This window comes from Harpia harpyja, chromosome 2 (genome assembly GCF_026419915.1).
Source record: "Harpia harpyja isolate bHarHar1 chromosome 2, bHarHar1 primary haplotype, whole genome shotgun sequence".
Taxonomy (NCBI): Eukaryota; Metazoa; Chordata; class Aves; order Accipitriformes; family Accipitridae; genus Harpia; species Harpia harpyja.
Window position 1 is genome coordinate 58,984,274 of NC_068941.1, and position 17,266 is coordinate 59,001,539.

The following is a 17,266-nucleotide window of genomic DNA, read 5'->3' on the forward strand; positions in this document are numbered from 1 at the left end:
CTCATTTTTATGTAGAGGATATGTAGCACCTTAATATCTTACAACAGTAGTTTGAATCACAGCATTGGGTTTGTTTGCTTTTTAAAAACAAAGGAACAATTTCACACTTCCAAGATAATACATTTAGGCCAAAATGTCAATGCAACTTTGGTTTTCCATCTAATGAGTGCCAAATCAGAATATGCCTTGCTTGTATTAGCAGCTGCCTAGACATCATAGTGTTTTCATTTGCCATTTTAATTTAGAAATCTTTATCTGCCTTAGTTTTTCTGAAGTGCTTTATTTTTTTTAAAGAAACATTCTAAACAAATAATGCAAATCTTCAGATGTTAAAGGTAACAAAGTATTCCCATTAGACTTTTCAAAAACATGGGAATGAGAAATTACTATTCAATTCATCAGACTAACAAAACAAGGTCATTTTAGTAAGATAACACAAAAATCTGTTATACCTCCAACACTTGAATCCGTACCTCAAAATGAAGTGCACAAACTTTTTTTCTTTTACAACAAGCAAAAAGGCTTTGCAGAGGCTCATCTCTTGCAGTTAACAAGCTCTTCCTGCTTAACCTTATGGCAAGGTCATATTTTTTATCTGCTGATTAATACCTCACAGCTAACAGCAGGCCAAAACTTTTCAGAGGGCAAGTTTATATGAAAGACAATGTGAGGCCACTATTAGTACCAGAATTATGAAAAAATAAAAAAAAAAAAAAATTGTAAATTGGTAATAGCATTCTCAATAGCATTGAAAAGTCTCTGTAGAAGTATTCCATCTAACACAAGTAGTATTACACAGTAATAATAATCTCCTACCATTTCTAAAAAATAAAATCCTCCGAACAGAACATCAGAAAAGGCATTCTGTTAAACAGCCACTTTCATACACAAGTCCAATATTCAAGCTTTGTGAATGCATTTACACAGGACTTGCACAACATAGCTTCTACTTGCTTATTTAGAAGGCCAGGACACATAGCCAGTGGTCAGTTTTTCAAAATATGAAAAGTAACAGGAGAACCATACCTTCTTAACAACAGAAGCTAAAGGCAAAAACTTTAACATGCTGTAGAACTGGAATTCTTCTGCAAGGTGAAGAAAATGCAGGAAGCACTTATCTTTGCCATAAAAAGCCAGGCTTGTACTCTCAAATGCAATTTTCTATACAATTATCCAGCATAACTCTATTTCATTTTCCGCACACAGTCCAATACATAAAAACTAAAACTTCTAGAACTTTGATTACACTAATGTGTATAAAAACAGAATTATTTTTTATTTACAAATATTAGTTTCACACAATTGCAGTATCTGTACAGTCGTACACATATTACAATTTCCTGAAAATATTCTTCCTCCATACATCTCAATCTGTCTCTTAGCAGTTTCTGGAGATCAGATTAGAGGAATGTTAGCACAAACAGATAAACAAATCTTGAGGGCTAATAAAAATAATGGAAGTGAGAAGGGGCATAAGTCTGATGCTCTGCAATTGGGAAGGACAAATTTCTTTTTGTAAAGCCAAAGATGCAGCTGCTAGTTAGGTAAGTCAAGCTCAGAAGAATTAGTTAGAAAAGCTTGTATCAAACCTGATGTACTCACTGGAACTGAAAGATAGTAGGACCTGTTATAGAGTTGAAGGAGGGTCTGAGTAAACTGATTGGAGATAAAAAAATACAGAAATTAAAAAACTGATGCTAAAAAACACATCCAGCCTTTAGGAAACAAGTCTCAGGACAGTGATTTCTGAGTATTTCAAGATAATGCTCAAAAATCAACGCTTAGACATTCTACTTTGTCTTATCAACAAAGTCTTGTAAAAAAACTTTGTCTGTTTTGGTGTAGTTTGGGTTTTTTTATGGCCCTTGAAGTTCAGACAGCAAAAACTCCAGTGTTCTCAGCCTCTGAAACCTTTAATAAAAACAGTCAATGCTTTTTCTCTTCAATTAATCAAGCTTTACAATCAAAATAAATCCTTACATATCACACAATGTGTTTATTCAGATAGCAAACCCACTAAAAAGAGGTGGATTTTTTTAAATGTAAGAGACTTCTGTAGGCAACTACAGTTTGGTATGCTTAGTAATATCTCTGCCTGAAGTGCCTCTAGCAGTCCATTCGTTTACTGATTACATCACAGAACATGTCCATGTTTTAGGTGGATTATTTTTCTTCTCAGGAAAAGTTTGTTACTGAAAATTTCATATAAAATAGTAAGAAATAATACCTGCTGAACAAATACACTGTTCAAATGACTGGCAAGTCTCCGGGCAAATTGCTCACGCAAGTCACTAAACCGCTGCTGTTGCTGTTTCACTGCATGAAGCATATCATGTCCTAAAAACAAAAAGAATTTCACAGAGTACACAATGTATAGTAATATATTGTATGTGGGAATCAAGAGGACCAGAGGTCACAATTCCCTCAATCTACAGAAACAAAATCTGGGACTAGTTGGAAAGGCATACAATTAAGGCACTACCATAATAAATTTTATATGTTAGACTGTAGTGTAACAAAAACATTACCTGGACGAAGAGCTACGTTCATACACTGCAGAAGGGCATCTGCTGCATTAGTGCAGGCCTCGATGCCTCGAGAAGATGTCAGATCTCCCTCCTGAAGGGCCTTTATGTGACCTTTAGCCAAATCCATGTGATTCTACAAAATAATGGATAGTATTATCCATAAGCCAGAAGCGGGTTAGTTTGCTAGGCTGCTGAACCAAGAATGATAAATACAATTCCATCACTATAAAAAACTTATTGAAGTTAGTGCAATAATAAAACAGAAAAATAAACTCATTTTTTTAAATGAGCTTCATATATGGTTGCTAAACAGGGTAGCAACCTAAAAGAATTTTATACCCGATGTGACCACCGTAAACAATAAAAATGCTTACCACTAAGAACTCTATCTCTGACAGTAGCTTCACATTATTTGTGTTGCTGAGATGGATTAGGTGGTTGCTTTCTGAAATTTGATCCATTTGCTCTTTTACACTCTGAAGCATTTCTTCATAACTGCTCAGCTTTAGCTCAATTTGGTCAACCTCCTTTAGAGCTTCATCCAGCAACTTCATCAAGATATTCACCTGTTTCTCCGAGGCCATAATTGACTGGATATTTGCCTGTACAGAAAATTAAGCCACAATATTTTAAGAGACATTTTTATCTCAAAAGCTTTCTGATATCTCCTTCTGTCTCTATTACTGTCAGATAAACATTTTCCAAAACTCTCAATGAGAGTGACAAAACAATATAAGCTTGTAGTACTTCTCATTTAAAGTGTTATTGAACACAGCAGTTCCCCAGTCTATGACACTTCTTCATTTCATAAAGAAAAGATATAAACCCAAAACTTTGCTCAAGTTCTTAGAACTGAAGTATTGATCTGCACAAAAATAAAAACCAAACAGTAATCCCTACTACACTGGAACATTTTTAGTTCCAGAAAAACAGCTTAGGTGATAAGGTCACATTTTCTGTTGCAAGATCAGCTATCTCTATGGTAACAGCCACTTTCAAAATATAAGAGAAACATACAACTCAACAATTTGAGGAGGTTGTTAACTGTTCCCTCAAGACTGCATCCCCTGCACCTCCTTAAGTTTTCTAAGTGAACTCTAGAACGTTGGGCTGTTTAAAAAGCAAAATAGCAAACAATATGGTACTGTTACAGACAGCCAAATACTGCAATGTAATTAGACTAAACCAGTTTCCTAATTACACTGAGAGTAGTATCTTAGGCCTAAGTGTTCACATCCATGGACATGAACATCTATGCTCCCTCTCCCTGCACCTCTGCCTTCAAGAAAGGTATATGCAGAATGCCTCCCTTTTTTCTTCTCAACTCCTCATTTGAAAGCCTGCAATTCACCCCAAATGGTCTGGAAGGTAAAGAGCAAAGTTGAAGATCTTTAAAATCTCATAATAGACAGGATGTAGCTCTGCTTAGGAGCAGATATATATTTACATTTAAATATGCTGCAGAACAAGTTAGCTACCTTTTCAAAGAATACTACGTAGTCAGTATCAATGAAAACAGTTCAACATGCTAACACACTGTACATTAGAAGAAATGTTTACCCCATCTAGCACTTGTAGCTCTCTCGACAACTTCTCTGCAAAGGCTTCAGCATTAGAAATAGCATATTCACACCCTTCCATCATTATTTCAATATCCTGTTCCTCTCTTGCATTTAACTCCTGGTATTCATCCACAGCTTCTTCATCACCTCCTGCTACACTTTGATTCTCTCCACTTGGAACAGATTCTTATGTAGAGAAGGGAAATAAAACACATTATCAAGTGCAGAAAGTCACAAGCATTTTAAGAGTACTTAAGTATGTTTGACTATCTTCAAGTAAATTAATCCATTAAACAACTTTCATAACAAGCACCTGCTATCTATATACATTTTTTTCAAGTCTCAGTCTTCATGGGCTTCATTAAGATTTCCAGAACTGGTTCTCAACAGTGATGTTTTCCAAATCATGCAACATAAGCAAAATAAAATAGCCACCTTCCTTTATTGCACATACAAAGGGACATACCGTCTCAGTTTATTCACCTCTCATGCTGGTAATCAACATCAGAATATATTACAGTATTACGCTAGACTTGTTAGCAGAAGATCAGTAGAAGTTAGATTCTCTCTTTTGGTAGACAGAGCATAAAGGAAACATACTAAAGTTGATTAAGAAATGTATCTCTGTATAAATAAAAATCATCTTGCTGCTCAAGATAAGTTTCACAGCAGAAAAATCAGTACTGAGGTAAGTGAAAATTACATACCAATGTTATCATGAACTATGATTTCTCACAGCAGTGCTTACTTAATTCAACAAGACATTCAAACGCTGACAAATGATCTACAGAACATTAACGCAGTCCAGCCAGAAAGCGCTTAGGACATTTGAAACATCTCTCTTATCTCTAGCAACTTGATAAGCTATCCAAAGCACTATTTAAGAAAAAGCATATTATTTAAGAAAAATTGTTTACAAAGCAAAATAAAGGAAAAAGGTGTTACGCACCTTCTGCAACTTTAGGCAGTTCTGAAGAATTAAAAGGTATGGAAAAGCAGAGGAAAGGAAGCAGAGAGTGTTAGCTAGACAAAGCATGAACAGTGTGTATATTTTTAAGTGGTAATAAGTTTGAATGTTTTCATATTGCACAAACTTGAAAAGTTAGAGGTTGGTTAAAAACAAATTTCAATCAACACCAAAATACAGAAATGCTATCCTCCCTAATTCAAGTTCTTCTGCACAAGCCAGTCTAGCATTTAGTATCAACAGTTTAACCGCTTCTGACAGACTAAACGCGAGATATGCTTACTCACTAGGTTTTACTAAAAAAAATTTTAACTATTAAAAGATAGCATGACTGTAAAAATATTTAATACAGCATGAGCAAATGAGATACAAAGCCTTCTTAGCAACCAGGCAGTCACATAAACTGTAACAGGGTCCAGCAAAATTTAACACATGCTTCACAGTTTATGAACTAGAAATCTCATATAAAACCTCATATAACCTTCAGCATGCTACTGAAGCATTGCTTCTTAAAGCATTTTTCTAATTCAGGGGAAATGAAAACAGGAACAAAAGCACATTCATTACACATTTAGACCTACCAGATCTTGCAGGTAGATTTTATTTTGTTCAAGAAACAGAATATGTTAGAAATACAATAACCTTATCAATATTTAGAACTTCATTAATGAAGTATTTTGTTTCGGTTCTCAGTTTTCTAACAGAAAATCTGTTATCTACTCACGTTGTTTATTTTAAGACTTAGAAAATATAAAAGAATAAAATTGAATAGGAAAAAACATTCAGGATTAGGAATTTTTTTTTTTTAGTATATCTGGTTTACATAAAAAATTATTAAACTTTATACTTAACATACAGTTGTAGAAATTTACCTTCCAAAAGCTGTGAACTAACATTAATAAAGTCAATTTTCTTTCTAAGATATCTCTGATTGAGTTTCCAGATACATGAAATGAAGGTGTTCTTTTCCACTGTGCTGCTTGCAACCCATTTATACACTTTGTCAAAATGCAAGTCAAATTCAGGATTCTCCTGCAAAAGATGAGATATGTTACAGGCTCAACAGCCAAATGATTCTCTGAGCAGCAGATTGTTTACGCATTTAATTATTAAGATGACAGGATAAAAATGAAATTACACAGATGCCAACCTTAAGCCAATACACCAACTCTGGCACCCTGATGCACCTTAATGAAGGTGCTAAAACACTGAAAGTGAAAAACCAGAATCCACGCTACGAAGACAGTATTTTGTCAAGCCAGATAAGGCAACAGTAACACATAATACAGAGATATGTTAAGAGTTTCAACAAACATTTGACAGCACTGTCTGCCCTGAAACACTGTCATCAGAATGACTAATACCTTGTGTTAGCCCTCTGAAATGAAAAACAGTAGCTGGAATTACTGACAACATATATAACACGAGTCAAGGAGACTTAGGGGAATAGGCAAGGGAAAAAGTTATGAGCACTTTATATTTACAGATATGATAGTATTTGATAGCACTGAACAGGATAGAAAAGACCATTTGGTATTTTAACGGTAAAAAAACTACTACAGAAGTATTTTCAACTAGATTTATTACCCAAGGAGAACATTACTTTGATAACGATTGAATAAAGTACTTTCCTTTCTACAGCCACTTATGAACTCAGTATGAACTGTAACTGTTAATAGTCTGTTTTAAAGATCATATTACAAGCCTTTTACAAGGGCCAGCCTCCTTCTGATGAAAAATGTTATTGCCTCAGACACATGTTAAATTCTTACTTATATCTAGTTTGTAAAAACTACTATTGCTGCTACTTATTACTTATATTGCCACTACTATCTGTAGCAGCACGCTGCACATGAAACCACATGTGATGGGAAATGGTATTTCCTGTACAGTGCAATAAAAGCAGTTCTGTTTTTTTCTGTAGCTTGTATTGATAAATAAAATTACCACACATTTCTAAACAAACGGTCTCATTACATAAAAAATTTGAGTTGTCTCACAACTAGCACCGGAAAGGCCTGTGTCAAAAGAGTTGCATTGGATCACGTTTGGAAACCAAAACATGATGCACCTATCAACTTTAATTCTGATGTTTTTTAATATAAGAGAGTGTGGCATTCAACATTTGTTTTTTGAAAGAAAATTCCAAAATCGCTCATTAGAGTGGTATATACATTACAGAATATTCCTGAAAACCATTACCGAAATCTTTTTGCAAGAAAAAGCCCCGAAAGATGGTATAATTTTAAATGGAACTTTAACCCAAAAGAAGCAATTCTCCAACACGGTATTTAGAAACAGCAAGGAAAACCTAACATCTAGCCAACAAGTATGTAGATAACTGAAATAAAACATATTTAACCTACACTTGGGGAGGGGGAAATCAAAGAATTTTCAACTTTGTAGTTTTCTGCACTATTCTTCCAAATCACCAGTTAACAGAACATAAAACCAGACATCACGGGATGAAGAATTTTCACTTCTGCCTGTTTGTTCATCTTAGTTTATGACAACAGATGAATTTAAATGGTCGAAAATAGGTGGCTCCTCTTTTTCTATGGAAAAGAACACCACCTCAGGACTGTATGCTTTCCAACTAATGGCCAATGTCATGATTTAGAGAACAGATTACAAGAGCTCACCTTCAAGCTTACATACTACTCATTAAGAATGTTTTAAGGGTCCTAGCAAAAAAGGTTATATATAGCTCAATGTCATTAGTAAGATGGTCAATAAATTTTTTTAAGGGGGACTAAGTTTGGAGTACAAATTTATGTAAGACTTGAAACAAACAAAAAAGTACTGGTCCTTAGCACAAGCACTCTACAGTCACTGAGAGATCGCTACAATAAACAGGGCAGATATTCAGAATATTGCTATTCAAGCATATTTAGACTACTCAGTTTACCGGGGTTATATTCTTGGAAAGGCTGGAAGAAAATGCAGGCATAAGCAGCACAGGAATGTATCATCCTATTTCCTAATGAATGTGTTATCAATCTAAGCTTTAAAGCAGTCAGTATCAAGGAAGTTAACTCTAACTTGGAACCAAAAGGATGTTCTGAGCAGAGCACTAAACCAAAAAAAATTACACATACTTTAACAGCATCTTTGGCATCAACAACAGCAAGATCTCGAAGTGCCCATGCAGTCTGCCTTTTGTAGAAATCTCCCTTGTCAGATTTTTTCACTTTTACCACATTTACTTGTACTGGTCGTTCCGTTGTCACTGTTAAATGAAGTAAAAGAGTAATTTCAAAATGCACAAATTACTTAAACATCTGTTTCTGTTGTACTTCAACTTCTGAAATGAGTTATTTGTGGGGGAATTTTTGTAATATTTATTTGATGAAAAGAGACCCTTTGAAACATTTTTATCCACAATATCCACAGCTCAGTTTAAGTGTCAGTCAACCAGATATACATCTCTCTACAGCTTGTGAAGTAATGAATCCAATTTACAGATATTTCTTTGATACAGCAGACCTCAAACCATGGCCACATAACTGACAAAGCACTGAGGTAATTAGAGATTATAGTCAGAATAAAAATGTTTTGGGAGATTTCTCAGTCACAAAAATATTCTAGCAAGCTAGTTTATTGACAGATCAACCCAAAGCACCTAATTTTTTGAAGAGATGTAATATAATACACATACACTCAAAGGAACATAGAACTCAGGTCAGTTACTGTGCCTTTCCAGAGCCCTCTGCCTTGGACTCTAACCAGTACTCTTTATTGCATTTTATTTAGGCTGATCATTCTAGATGCTCACTAAATCCCCTTTTAAGTACTGTACAAAGCCTGCTTCAAAAGCTCACCAGTCCCACACAAATAATTTTGATTCTTTCATTTCAAATTACAATGAGATCTGGGAATAGAAGTACAGCGGTTTGTTTCTTTTTTAGTAGAAGCAATAATGGAAGTATAAGCTACAACTGATTTTCTCCATTAGAAATAGAAAGCATCTGTTTTATATGGGGCAAGAATAAAAATTGTAAATAAAGCTAAGATAAATGCAACTAAATAAAAACCAAAGGTGAAGAAAGGAAATATGGTGCACTATTACTATGTACCTGTGGCACACAAAAAGCAGTTTCTCTTCTTTTTGCCTGCTTTGCACACATTCACAATGCTCAACAAGCGTTCATCATTGGGAGTGAAAATATCCCTCTGTAAAGCATGCTTGATTGCAGTCATTTTCTCTCAGCTGAAAGATTTTAAGAAGTCATAATATATTCAAGCACATTTAACACAAAAAAAGAACCAGTCATTTACTTATAGCAACTACACTTTTTTGAAATTAAATTTTACAGGTAACTTAATGAATCATAATCTAGACAAGCATGATTTAGGTAGAAGACCAGCCCACTTTAGAAAAAAGTCCAAGATAAAGCAAACTATCTTATTTCAGTTAGACAACTGTAATTTATCAACACTAGGACGATCCTTCTGCTTAATTTAATGGAGAACAAAAAGCTTCTTAGTAGTAAAGTGGAATGTGAGGCATTAAAAAAAAAGTTGAAACGACAATCAAGACTCCCTCACTAAGCAGTAGAATTTTAGAATGGGTATGAATGCCGTGGATCCAGTAAAAATCTGTATGAAGACAGGTGAACAAAAAAAAGCCACAAAATTTGACAGGATGGAGAATGTTAAACTAAAGTCACTACAGTGATGACCTTAAATGAAACTTACTCCAGAATCCTTCAAATATACCTAAAATCTTCAATTAAATTTTCAGGACTCTTTCACCAAATCAAGGTTATATGTTGGGCAGACCAAATTGAAAATAATGTTCCATTTAGAGGGAGAAAAAGTGTCTCTGGCTCCTTGCTCTGCAGGAGGATTTCTGGAATATAGCCTAGATATGGTATGTCATAGCAGTCATTCAATCCACCACTCAAATGCCACAATTTCAAGTCTAACAAATTACTACTTTTGAGTCTTGGTGTACCACATACACATCCTAATTCTCTTCTGGTAGAGGGAAAAATCATTCTGATTCAGGATCAGTGGCCCTGCATGCTTCCTCACTCCCTCCTCCCTTGGTATCATAAAAGAAATTCTAAATTAGTACTCGATCCCATGTTACGAGAGCATTCTCAAGTATGCTGCTCAGACAGCTTGCTTAAAGCAGAATACGTACACCGCATTCTATCTGGTGGCAAAAAAACCCCAAACCAACCAACCAAAAAAACCAGTGTACTAGAGTTTTCCCAGCTTGATACCTCTTCTGAAGAACATTTGTGGTGGTTGTCCATTGTCAAATTCACCATTGCCAATTGCTGGAGAGTTACTAAAAACTTATTATTAACATATGAGTGGCACCACATTCGTAACTTAACTTTACTCAGCAAGCAGGCATATTTTTTTTTTTAATTAATAAAAACATAAGACATTACAGAGGGCCCACATAATAGAATTTAATAAATTTTTCTTAAGTCTTAAGTCAGATTTATCTTCTGGATATTGAAGTCTCTTTCATAAAAGCTTCCTTATAACAGAACAGCTCCTAGAAGACACAAACTGTGGGGACAGGTACATACCTAAGGCAACAAATCTCTGAGCCTCTAGAAATACAGCGTTGCGTTTCTTTGCTTTGTGTTTCAATGTTTTGCAAAGACCTGTTTCACTGCTCTAGCAGTTACCACATACTATTACATGTAACCGGCTGTTCTTCCTCTTTATCCTCATATGACGGTCTGGCAATTGTTACAGTATTGCAGAATAAAGGAATGCATCTTTGTAGCTAGTAGAAAGTGTGACTTCAAGGCCACCTAGATCTGAAAAGGCCACAACACAATTTTGTAAAGGTAAGTCCATTAGGTTTGACTAGTTTGCTGCCTTTTCTTGGATGCACAGATTGGAGCTCAGAAATGGAACCCTTCTTTAATTACAGAGTTTCTTATCTAGCAAGGGAGTAACATGATATTTCAAAAAGAGAAAGAATGTAAGCATGTACACTTAGTAATAAACCCAGAGATTTCTTCCAGGAAACAAATGCTGACCTTGAACCCTGTACTCTAACCAAATGCTAAAAAAGACAGACTTCTGCTGAAAGATAGTAAACAGACATTACTTACTCTCACAGCCTGTAACAGCAAACACAGGAGATTGTACAAGGCCATCAAGGATTGCCCTTTACACTTTCTGGTACACTGGCAGATATAGTTTAATGTGAATGACATAGTCGCATACTAAATCAGACCACTGGGTTGCATAAATGAGGTGCATCCCCCATTAACAACAAAAGTACTTTCCTAACACCACCCAAAAGTTTTTCTAGTTTTTAGAAAGCTTTCTAGTTTTTCTCCTCATTAAGAATAGAGTTTTCAGATGATTTGCAGGAGGTAGAGGAGCAGAAAAGGAGGTAGAGAGAGATTGGGGGGTGGATCTGTTCACAAGGTTCCCCCTTCAAGTGATTCACCTCTGCAGTAACAGCAGCCAGCACTGGGAGAAAGTAAAGGGTTAGAAGAGAGGCCTGTAAGAAGAGAAAGCTGTTCAGATTTGTGGGATGCATTAACAACTGGTTTGTTTAAAAACATTCACTGAGAGTTCTGATTTTCTTTGGCAATGCCTTCAAGTAGGTATGAAACATGCTTGGCAGAAAGCATTTGTACTTCTAGCATGTTCAATTATGACAAAGAATTTGCAGAGGTAAAGTAAGACCAACATTAAATTAACCATGCACAAAACAAGAATAAAATCCCAAGGAAGTCACAAAATTCTGAAAGAGACTTCCAAGACAGATTTCAGTACAATCACCTGGTTCCCCAACAAAGCATGGTCTAGTCCCCACCAGATTCTAGAAATGCGGGAGGGCAGAAGGGACGGACACACGACACCAACCAATACTCAAGCTTGTAGAGATCAATCATGTAAGAAAAAAACAAAAACAAAACAACCTCCCCCCATCAAGCTCCAGAAAATTAAGGAATTAGCAATATTTACCTGATTCAGAACAGTTCCTCACACTACAGAGAGATTCTAAGTAGACTAAAAAGAGCAACACTTAGACATCACATTCCAATGTTTTAATTTAAATACAGAAGCTCCAATATTACTCTGAACTTGTGCCTTAAAATTCTAGAGAGTGTTAAAAACATGATTAATATACATCACATGCTACACTGCCTGATGCTGAGACAATATGTGGAGTTAAATTTTAGGTTGGATTTTTTTCTTGGAGATGCCCCGGTTGCTTTCTCTGACAAACACACAGCAAAGACAAAAAGGTTCCCTTGGCACTTCAAACAGAAAAGGCACTGACTTTTCTTGCAGTCTTTTATGTCCCACTGTGCCTCAGCTCAGCAGGTCACCCCCACATCTCTCATCTTAGGCAATCTGGCAGTTTTAAAGATTAGCAACGCAAGGGCTTTGGGAAAACAAGGGCCAACATACCAAGCTGGAATCAGTATTGTCAAGTGTACAGCACTCAGAGCATCCAAAGAAACGCTGTTTATATGACACCCCTATGGCAATGTAACACTCCATAGCTGCCAACAATTTTCCTCCCTTTAATCAAATGCTGGGCCTGTCTTTTGTTTCCCAAACTGCATCAGGTTGTAATTCCTGTTACTCTTCAACAGGTGCATAAGATAAACACACAAAATACTGACAACCTGCTGCATTTCAGAAATATCCCCTTTCCTTCCTGATTTAGGATTTTACTTTCTGCCCTAAGTCACATTCAGACTGCTGCAACTTGCTAACTCTCCCATATCAGTGCTAACACAAGTTGTCCAGGTTGTGCAGGATACACCTTTCCCATAAAACAGAAGACGTTAAACCCAAGATCAAGAACTTGCTCTGACATACAGTCTAACTTCTGTTACAAACTCAGCCCCCTTAGTCACAGCCAGCAAAACCTTCACAATGTGCCAGGCCAAGCACATCATTAAGCTCTTCACACATGAATCCTGCTGTCCCAAAGGAACACAGTATTAAGCACAAGGAGCTGGAGATAAAGCTGCTTCCTCAGAAAAATGCTTCAAGTGATCTGAGACCACACCAGTCTCTAACAAATCCATTTAGACATTGCTGCGTTGTTTTTTCACCAGTAATGTTACAGACAAAGTCTCGGCTACATGAAATCTGTCAAAAGACATCTCATCACAGACATAGACCGTCCGGGAAATACATGGGAAGGATGCAACAGAGCAATTTGGTAAGGCTACTCAGTGAGCACTGCTGAGCCTCTCTGAAGCGTGTAAACAGGAAAACATGCTACTTCTGCGTCCTCGCGGGTTAAAACATAACTTGAGAGCGTAGCCTAACTGTAACGTGCCCGGGAACGCCGTTCATAGCCGAAAGTCGATCAAGAGATCAATCAGTTAACAGGAAAACTCACAAGAGTTACTTATAGCAGCGGCGGCCTCCCGAGGGCCCGTCTGGCACCAGCTTCACCGCCTCCCACCTGCGAGTCCTGCAGAAGCCGCCCCGGAGACGGCGGCCCCCTCCCGCCACCGCTCCACCCCGAGCCCGGCGGCCCAGACACGGCCAAGCCGCCCCGGGGCCACCGGTAGGGCCCGGCCCGCGGAGGAAAGAACGGCAGGTCCCCACACCCGGGGCGGGGGAAGGGCCGGAGGATGCCGAGGCCGCCTCTCTCTCACCGCGGAGCCAGGGCCGGCCGGGCCGGGCCCGGACAGGGAAGGGGAAGGGACGGGAAGGGAAGGGAGCGCCTCGGCCTCCGGCCACAAACCCCCGCCGCTGCCCGCGGCCCACAGCCGCCCCTTCCGCTCACGTGACACCGGCAGCGAGACGGCAGGCTAGGCAACCCGCGCAGCGCCCCCTGCCGGAGGAGATGGGCGTAACACCTGTGACGGCCATAACGGCCACCCACCCGCGGAGCGGGGTGGAGCGGGGTGGGGTGGGCCGAGCCAATAGGAGCGCGGGAGGGGCGGGGCGGGGGCGGGGCCGGCGTCTCCTCTCCCCTCCCTCAGGGCCGGCTCTGCGCTGTGGCCCTGAAGGCAGCGCCGGGCCGGCCCAGGCGATAAAAGCTGGAACCAGTAACCGTAACCGTGCGGTGGTCTCCTGTGGGCGGCCGGGCCTCGCCGGTAGGTGAGGCGGTCGGTAGCGCCCCGCGAGGCCCCGGCGGCTCTCGGGTGGCGAAGGGACTCCCGAGGTTGTTTGGCCGTGCCTTGGTAAAGGGCGGTCCCGCTTCTCTCCGCTGTGCCTTCCTGAGGCGGCGCCTGCCCGGCTCTGAGGTGGGTTGATGCAGGTAGGGGTTAAAAAAGAGCGGCCTGGAAAACCTCGCCGAGCTGTAAAAAGCTGGGGGGAAGAAGCTCCCTCCAGTAGCTGTGAACGGTTAGGTCCGTTCAGCTGTTTGGCGAAACTCTGCTGTGTAATTAGAAGGCATAAACCAGCAAGAAAAGTAACGCAAGTAACCCGCAAGAGGTGTCCTACATGCTGGTACGACGGGAGAGCTCTTGCCATCAAAGAGGTTGTAACAGAACAGCGAAATGCCATGGGACAAGTAACGTGGGTTGTGCCAAAAGCAAAACTGACGTCATGTCAGCTTGCTTCTGATGTCTGTGTCCTCAGCTGACCTCATGACAGAGTTAAGAAGTTTTATGTCTTTTTAGGAGGCAGGCATATTCACAAAAGAAACACAGGTATACCCAGGGTTGAAAGATACAACACGCTACAATATGACAGTATCTTAGAACTTCAAATGACAAATCTATCTCCAACCGCAGCTGCAAGGGAACTACTGTAATACAATATGGCCACAGCTTCAGGATTAGTATGACTTCAGTGAAAAGTGTTCAGATTTTGGCTTTACCCCTAAGCAGAAGCACCCTTAATAACTGACAGTCTTTGATGCCAGTGATGATTCAGAGGGAAGTGTTACTCTGTGACTAGTGATGGTGACACTTAGGATTTGGAATCTAACCATGAGAAACTATGTCCAAACCTGGCCGTAGCTATTTGTAGCCACTGCTGAATTTGGTGAGAACTGAAACTACCTTCCAGGTCAAGCTTTGCTGTGACAGAGGTTTTCTGTGTGATCGATATACTTCATTCATTTTTAGCATTATTCATGTAAATTAATATAGGATTTCTTCAAGACTTTCATGCAGAGTTAAGGGAAGGCTGAAATCATTACAGATTACTTGAACCATATGATTTTTTCACATTAATACATCAGTATGCCTTTAAGGTATGGTTGATAATATTTATTAGCCAGGCCATGACCAATTAAGAACAATAGAAAACATCTTTTCCAAGTTATTGTTATAAATAGCCAAAACATGGACTTTTAACATGTAAAACTGATTTCATTATTCCTGTATCACTTTTCCACTTGACTGAAAGCATTAAACATTACTGACCAATAGAGTCTTGCTGCATGTACTTCTATTTTCTGACTTACAAAACAACATGCTGTATACTTCTATAATATATCATTCATGAGGGCCAAGGTTAAAAGAGAAGTTACAGTTTGGTAATTTCTCAATTCAGCCACAAAATGTAACTGTCTCTGGCTAGATCTATAAAGACAGGACAAGGCAGCCATAAAAGATTGGACAAGGTTTCATAAAGCTGCTGTTGTTGTTAGTCAAGACCCTTCTAGTTTCCTGTCTTTAAAAAAAAAAAACCAACAAACCAAAATGTAGTTTGTCAATGCTAAAATGTGGTTACATGTGTTAAAACTGCCATGAGATCATCCTGGAGGATGCACAGTGCCATTCTGTCCCCTCCTATTTCAGCTTCTCACAGATGCTCTTTAGAAAGGGGCTTTGATATTCCAATGCTGACTTTAACTCGTGACAAAATATTCGTAAATTACATATTACAAATTATGTAATACAATCCCCTCTTTTACTGGAAGAAGATAGACTTATATGCTGAAAGTATTGGGGAATAGGTAGATGACAGGGAAAGAAGCAGTATAGGCTTTTGCTGGGAAGATGTGGGTTACTACATGCATGACTCCAAAATACAAAGGAGAAGAAGAATGAGAAATAACCCAGAAGGCATAGTCCAGAACAGGCTTCCCTCTCTGCTTTGTTTCACTTTCAAAATTATTTTTAAAATTCTGCATTGATGTGTATTTGCTTAATTTAAGATGCAGGAAAAGATCAGTTATCCATTAAAGATAATCACACAGGAAAATGGTCCTTCTGTTTTAAATACAAGGTCATCAGTCTTAGATGGTGAAAACTAGCTTACATCCATGAACTCCAGTGGAACTTCATCAGTGTATTTTTTGTTGATATGGAACTATCTTATCTGAGTGATGATGTTAAATGCTTTTTATAGCATGGAGCTGCAGGAAACTGATGTATTTTTTTAAGTATAGCATAAGACAAATACGGTATTGATAAATGCTACATAAAAAATATTCTCAAATTCTTTTGTCATAGGTTTCCCTGTATTCTTACTTCTGATATTGGCTAAAGAGTTTAAAAAAAATACACTTAGGAAAAAAACATCAGCTGTCGTTTATGACAGCTTCTATTCTCTCTCTGCCTCTTAAACAAGTGAGCATGAAGTTCTGTTTACTCATTATCATTCTTCTTCATTTTCAGGCTGCCACATTTTTTTCTTTTCTCTGGAACAGATATGGCTGATAACAATTCCTGTCTTCTGAAGAAAATCCACATTATATCCACAATCTCAAGTATTAATTCACTCCATCATTTAGTTGAAACCTTTTACAAGAATGCTACAAATGCATTTGTGATAATCCTTTACTCCTGTAAGTTTCTTCCTATTCAATTTTGGAGAAGTCTTCCAGGAGAAGCAAACAAATCCCCAGATACTGTATTTCAAGCTACATTCTGTATACGCAATGTCAGGATGTGTGATGTAGGAAACAATTCTGCATTAATTGAAAGATGGGCTAGTTAGCCTGTCAGGTCTTTTCCATTTATAATTTAGGCTGTTCTCTGTCTCCTGTGGTGCAGCTGTGCTATACTAACTGCAAAGTGACAGTCTCCCACACCTCAGGACAAAGACTTTCCATAGTGCGATCAGGTCAGTCTAGCAATTATACAGCATCTTGGTATTTGACATCTTATAAAGGACTGTGTAATTGTAAAAAGTCCCTAGATTAGGTCTGCAAAGATCTTTTAAAGTATTTTTCCTTTTGATAATAACTGAAACAATTTACATGGACAATGTCCCTTTTTCTCCTTTCCTTTTGTTTAGTCTGATCGCTTAGTGAAGAATGTCTGAAATATTATGTTACCAGACAGAAG

At 38.2% G+C, this 17,266-nt stretch overlaps 1 protein-coding gene across 8 annotated transcripts in view; it reads right to left on the reverse strand.

Annotated features, from left to right (window-relative positions):
• Window positions 1-13,732, reverse strand: part of EXOC1 (exocyst complex component 1) — a 32,810-nt gene extending 19,078 nt beyond the window's left edge. For 2 of the 8 annotated variants that reach the window (XM_052780010.1, XM_052780007.1), the window contains exons 1-10: window positions 13,411-13,731; window positions 9,134-9,267; window positions 8,156-8,286; window positions 5,930-6,089; window positions 5,040-5,060; window positions 4,089-4,276; window positions 2,903-3,130; window positions 2,529-2,661; window positions 2,228-2,337; window positions 1,603-1,656 (exon numbers count right to left, since the gene is read on the reverse strand). In XM_052780010.1, coding sequence (XP_052635970.1) covers window positions 1,603-1,656; window positions 2,228-2,337; window positions 2,529-2,661; window positions 2,903-3,130; window positions 4,089-4,276; window positions 5,040-5,060; window positions 5,930-6,089; window positions 8,156-8,286; window positions 9,134-9,257 — 1,149 coding nt within the window. In that variant the 5' untranslated portion in view covers window positions 9,258-9,267; window positions 13,411-13,731. Of the gene's footprint in view, window positions 1-1,602; window positions 1,657-2,227; window positions 2,338-2,528; window positions 2,662-2,902; window positions 3,131-4,088; window positions 4,277-5,039; window positions 5,061-5,929; window positions 6,090-8,155; window positions 8,287-9,133; window positions 9,268-10,606; window positions 10,844-13,410 lie in introns of all 8 variants that reach the window. The other 6 variants (XM_052780008.1, XM_052780009.1, XM_052780011.1 and 3 more) reach the window with 6 other exon arrangements.
• Window positions 13,733-17,266: the final 3,534 nt, after the last annotated feature.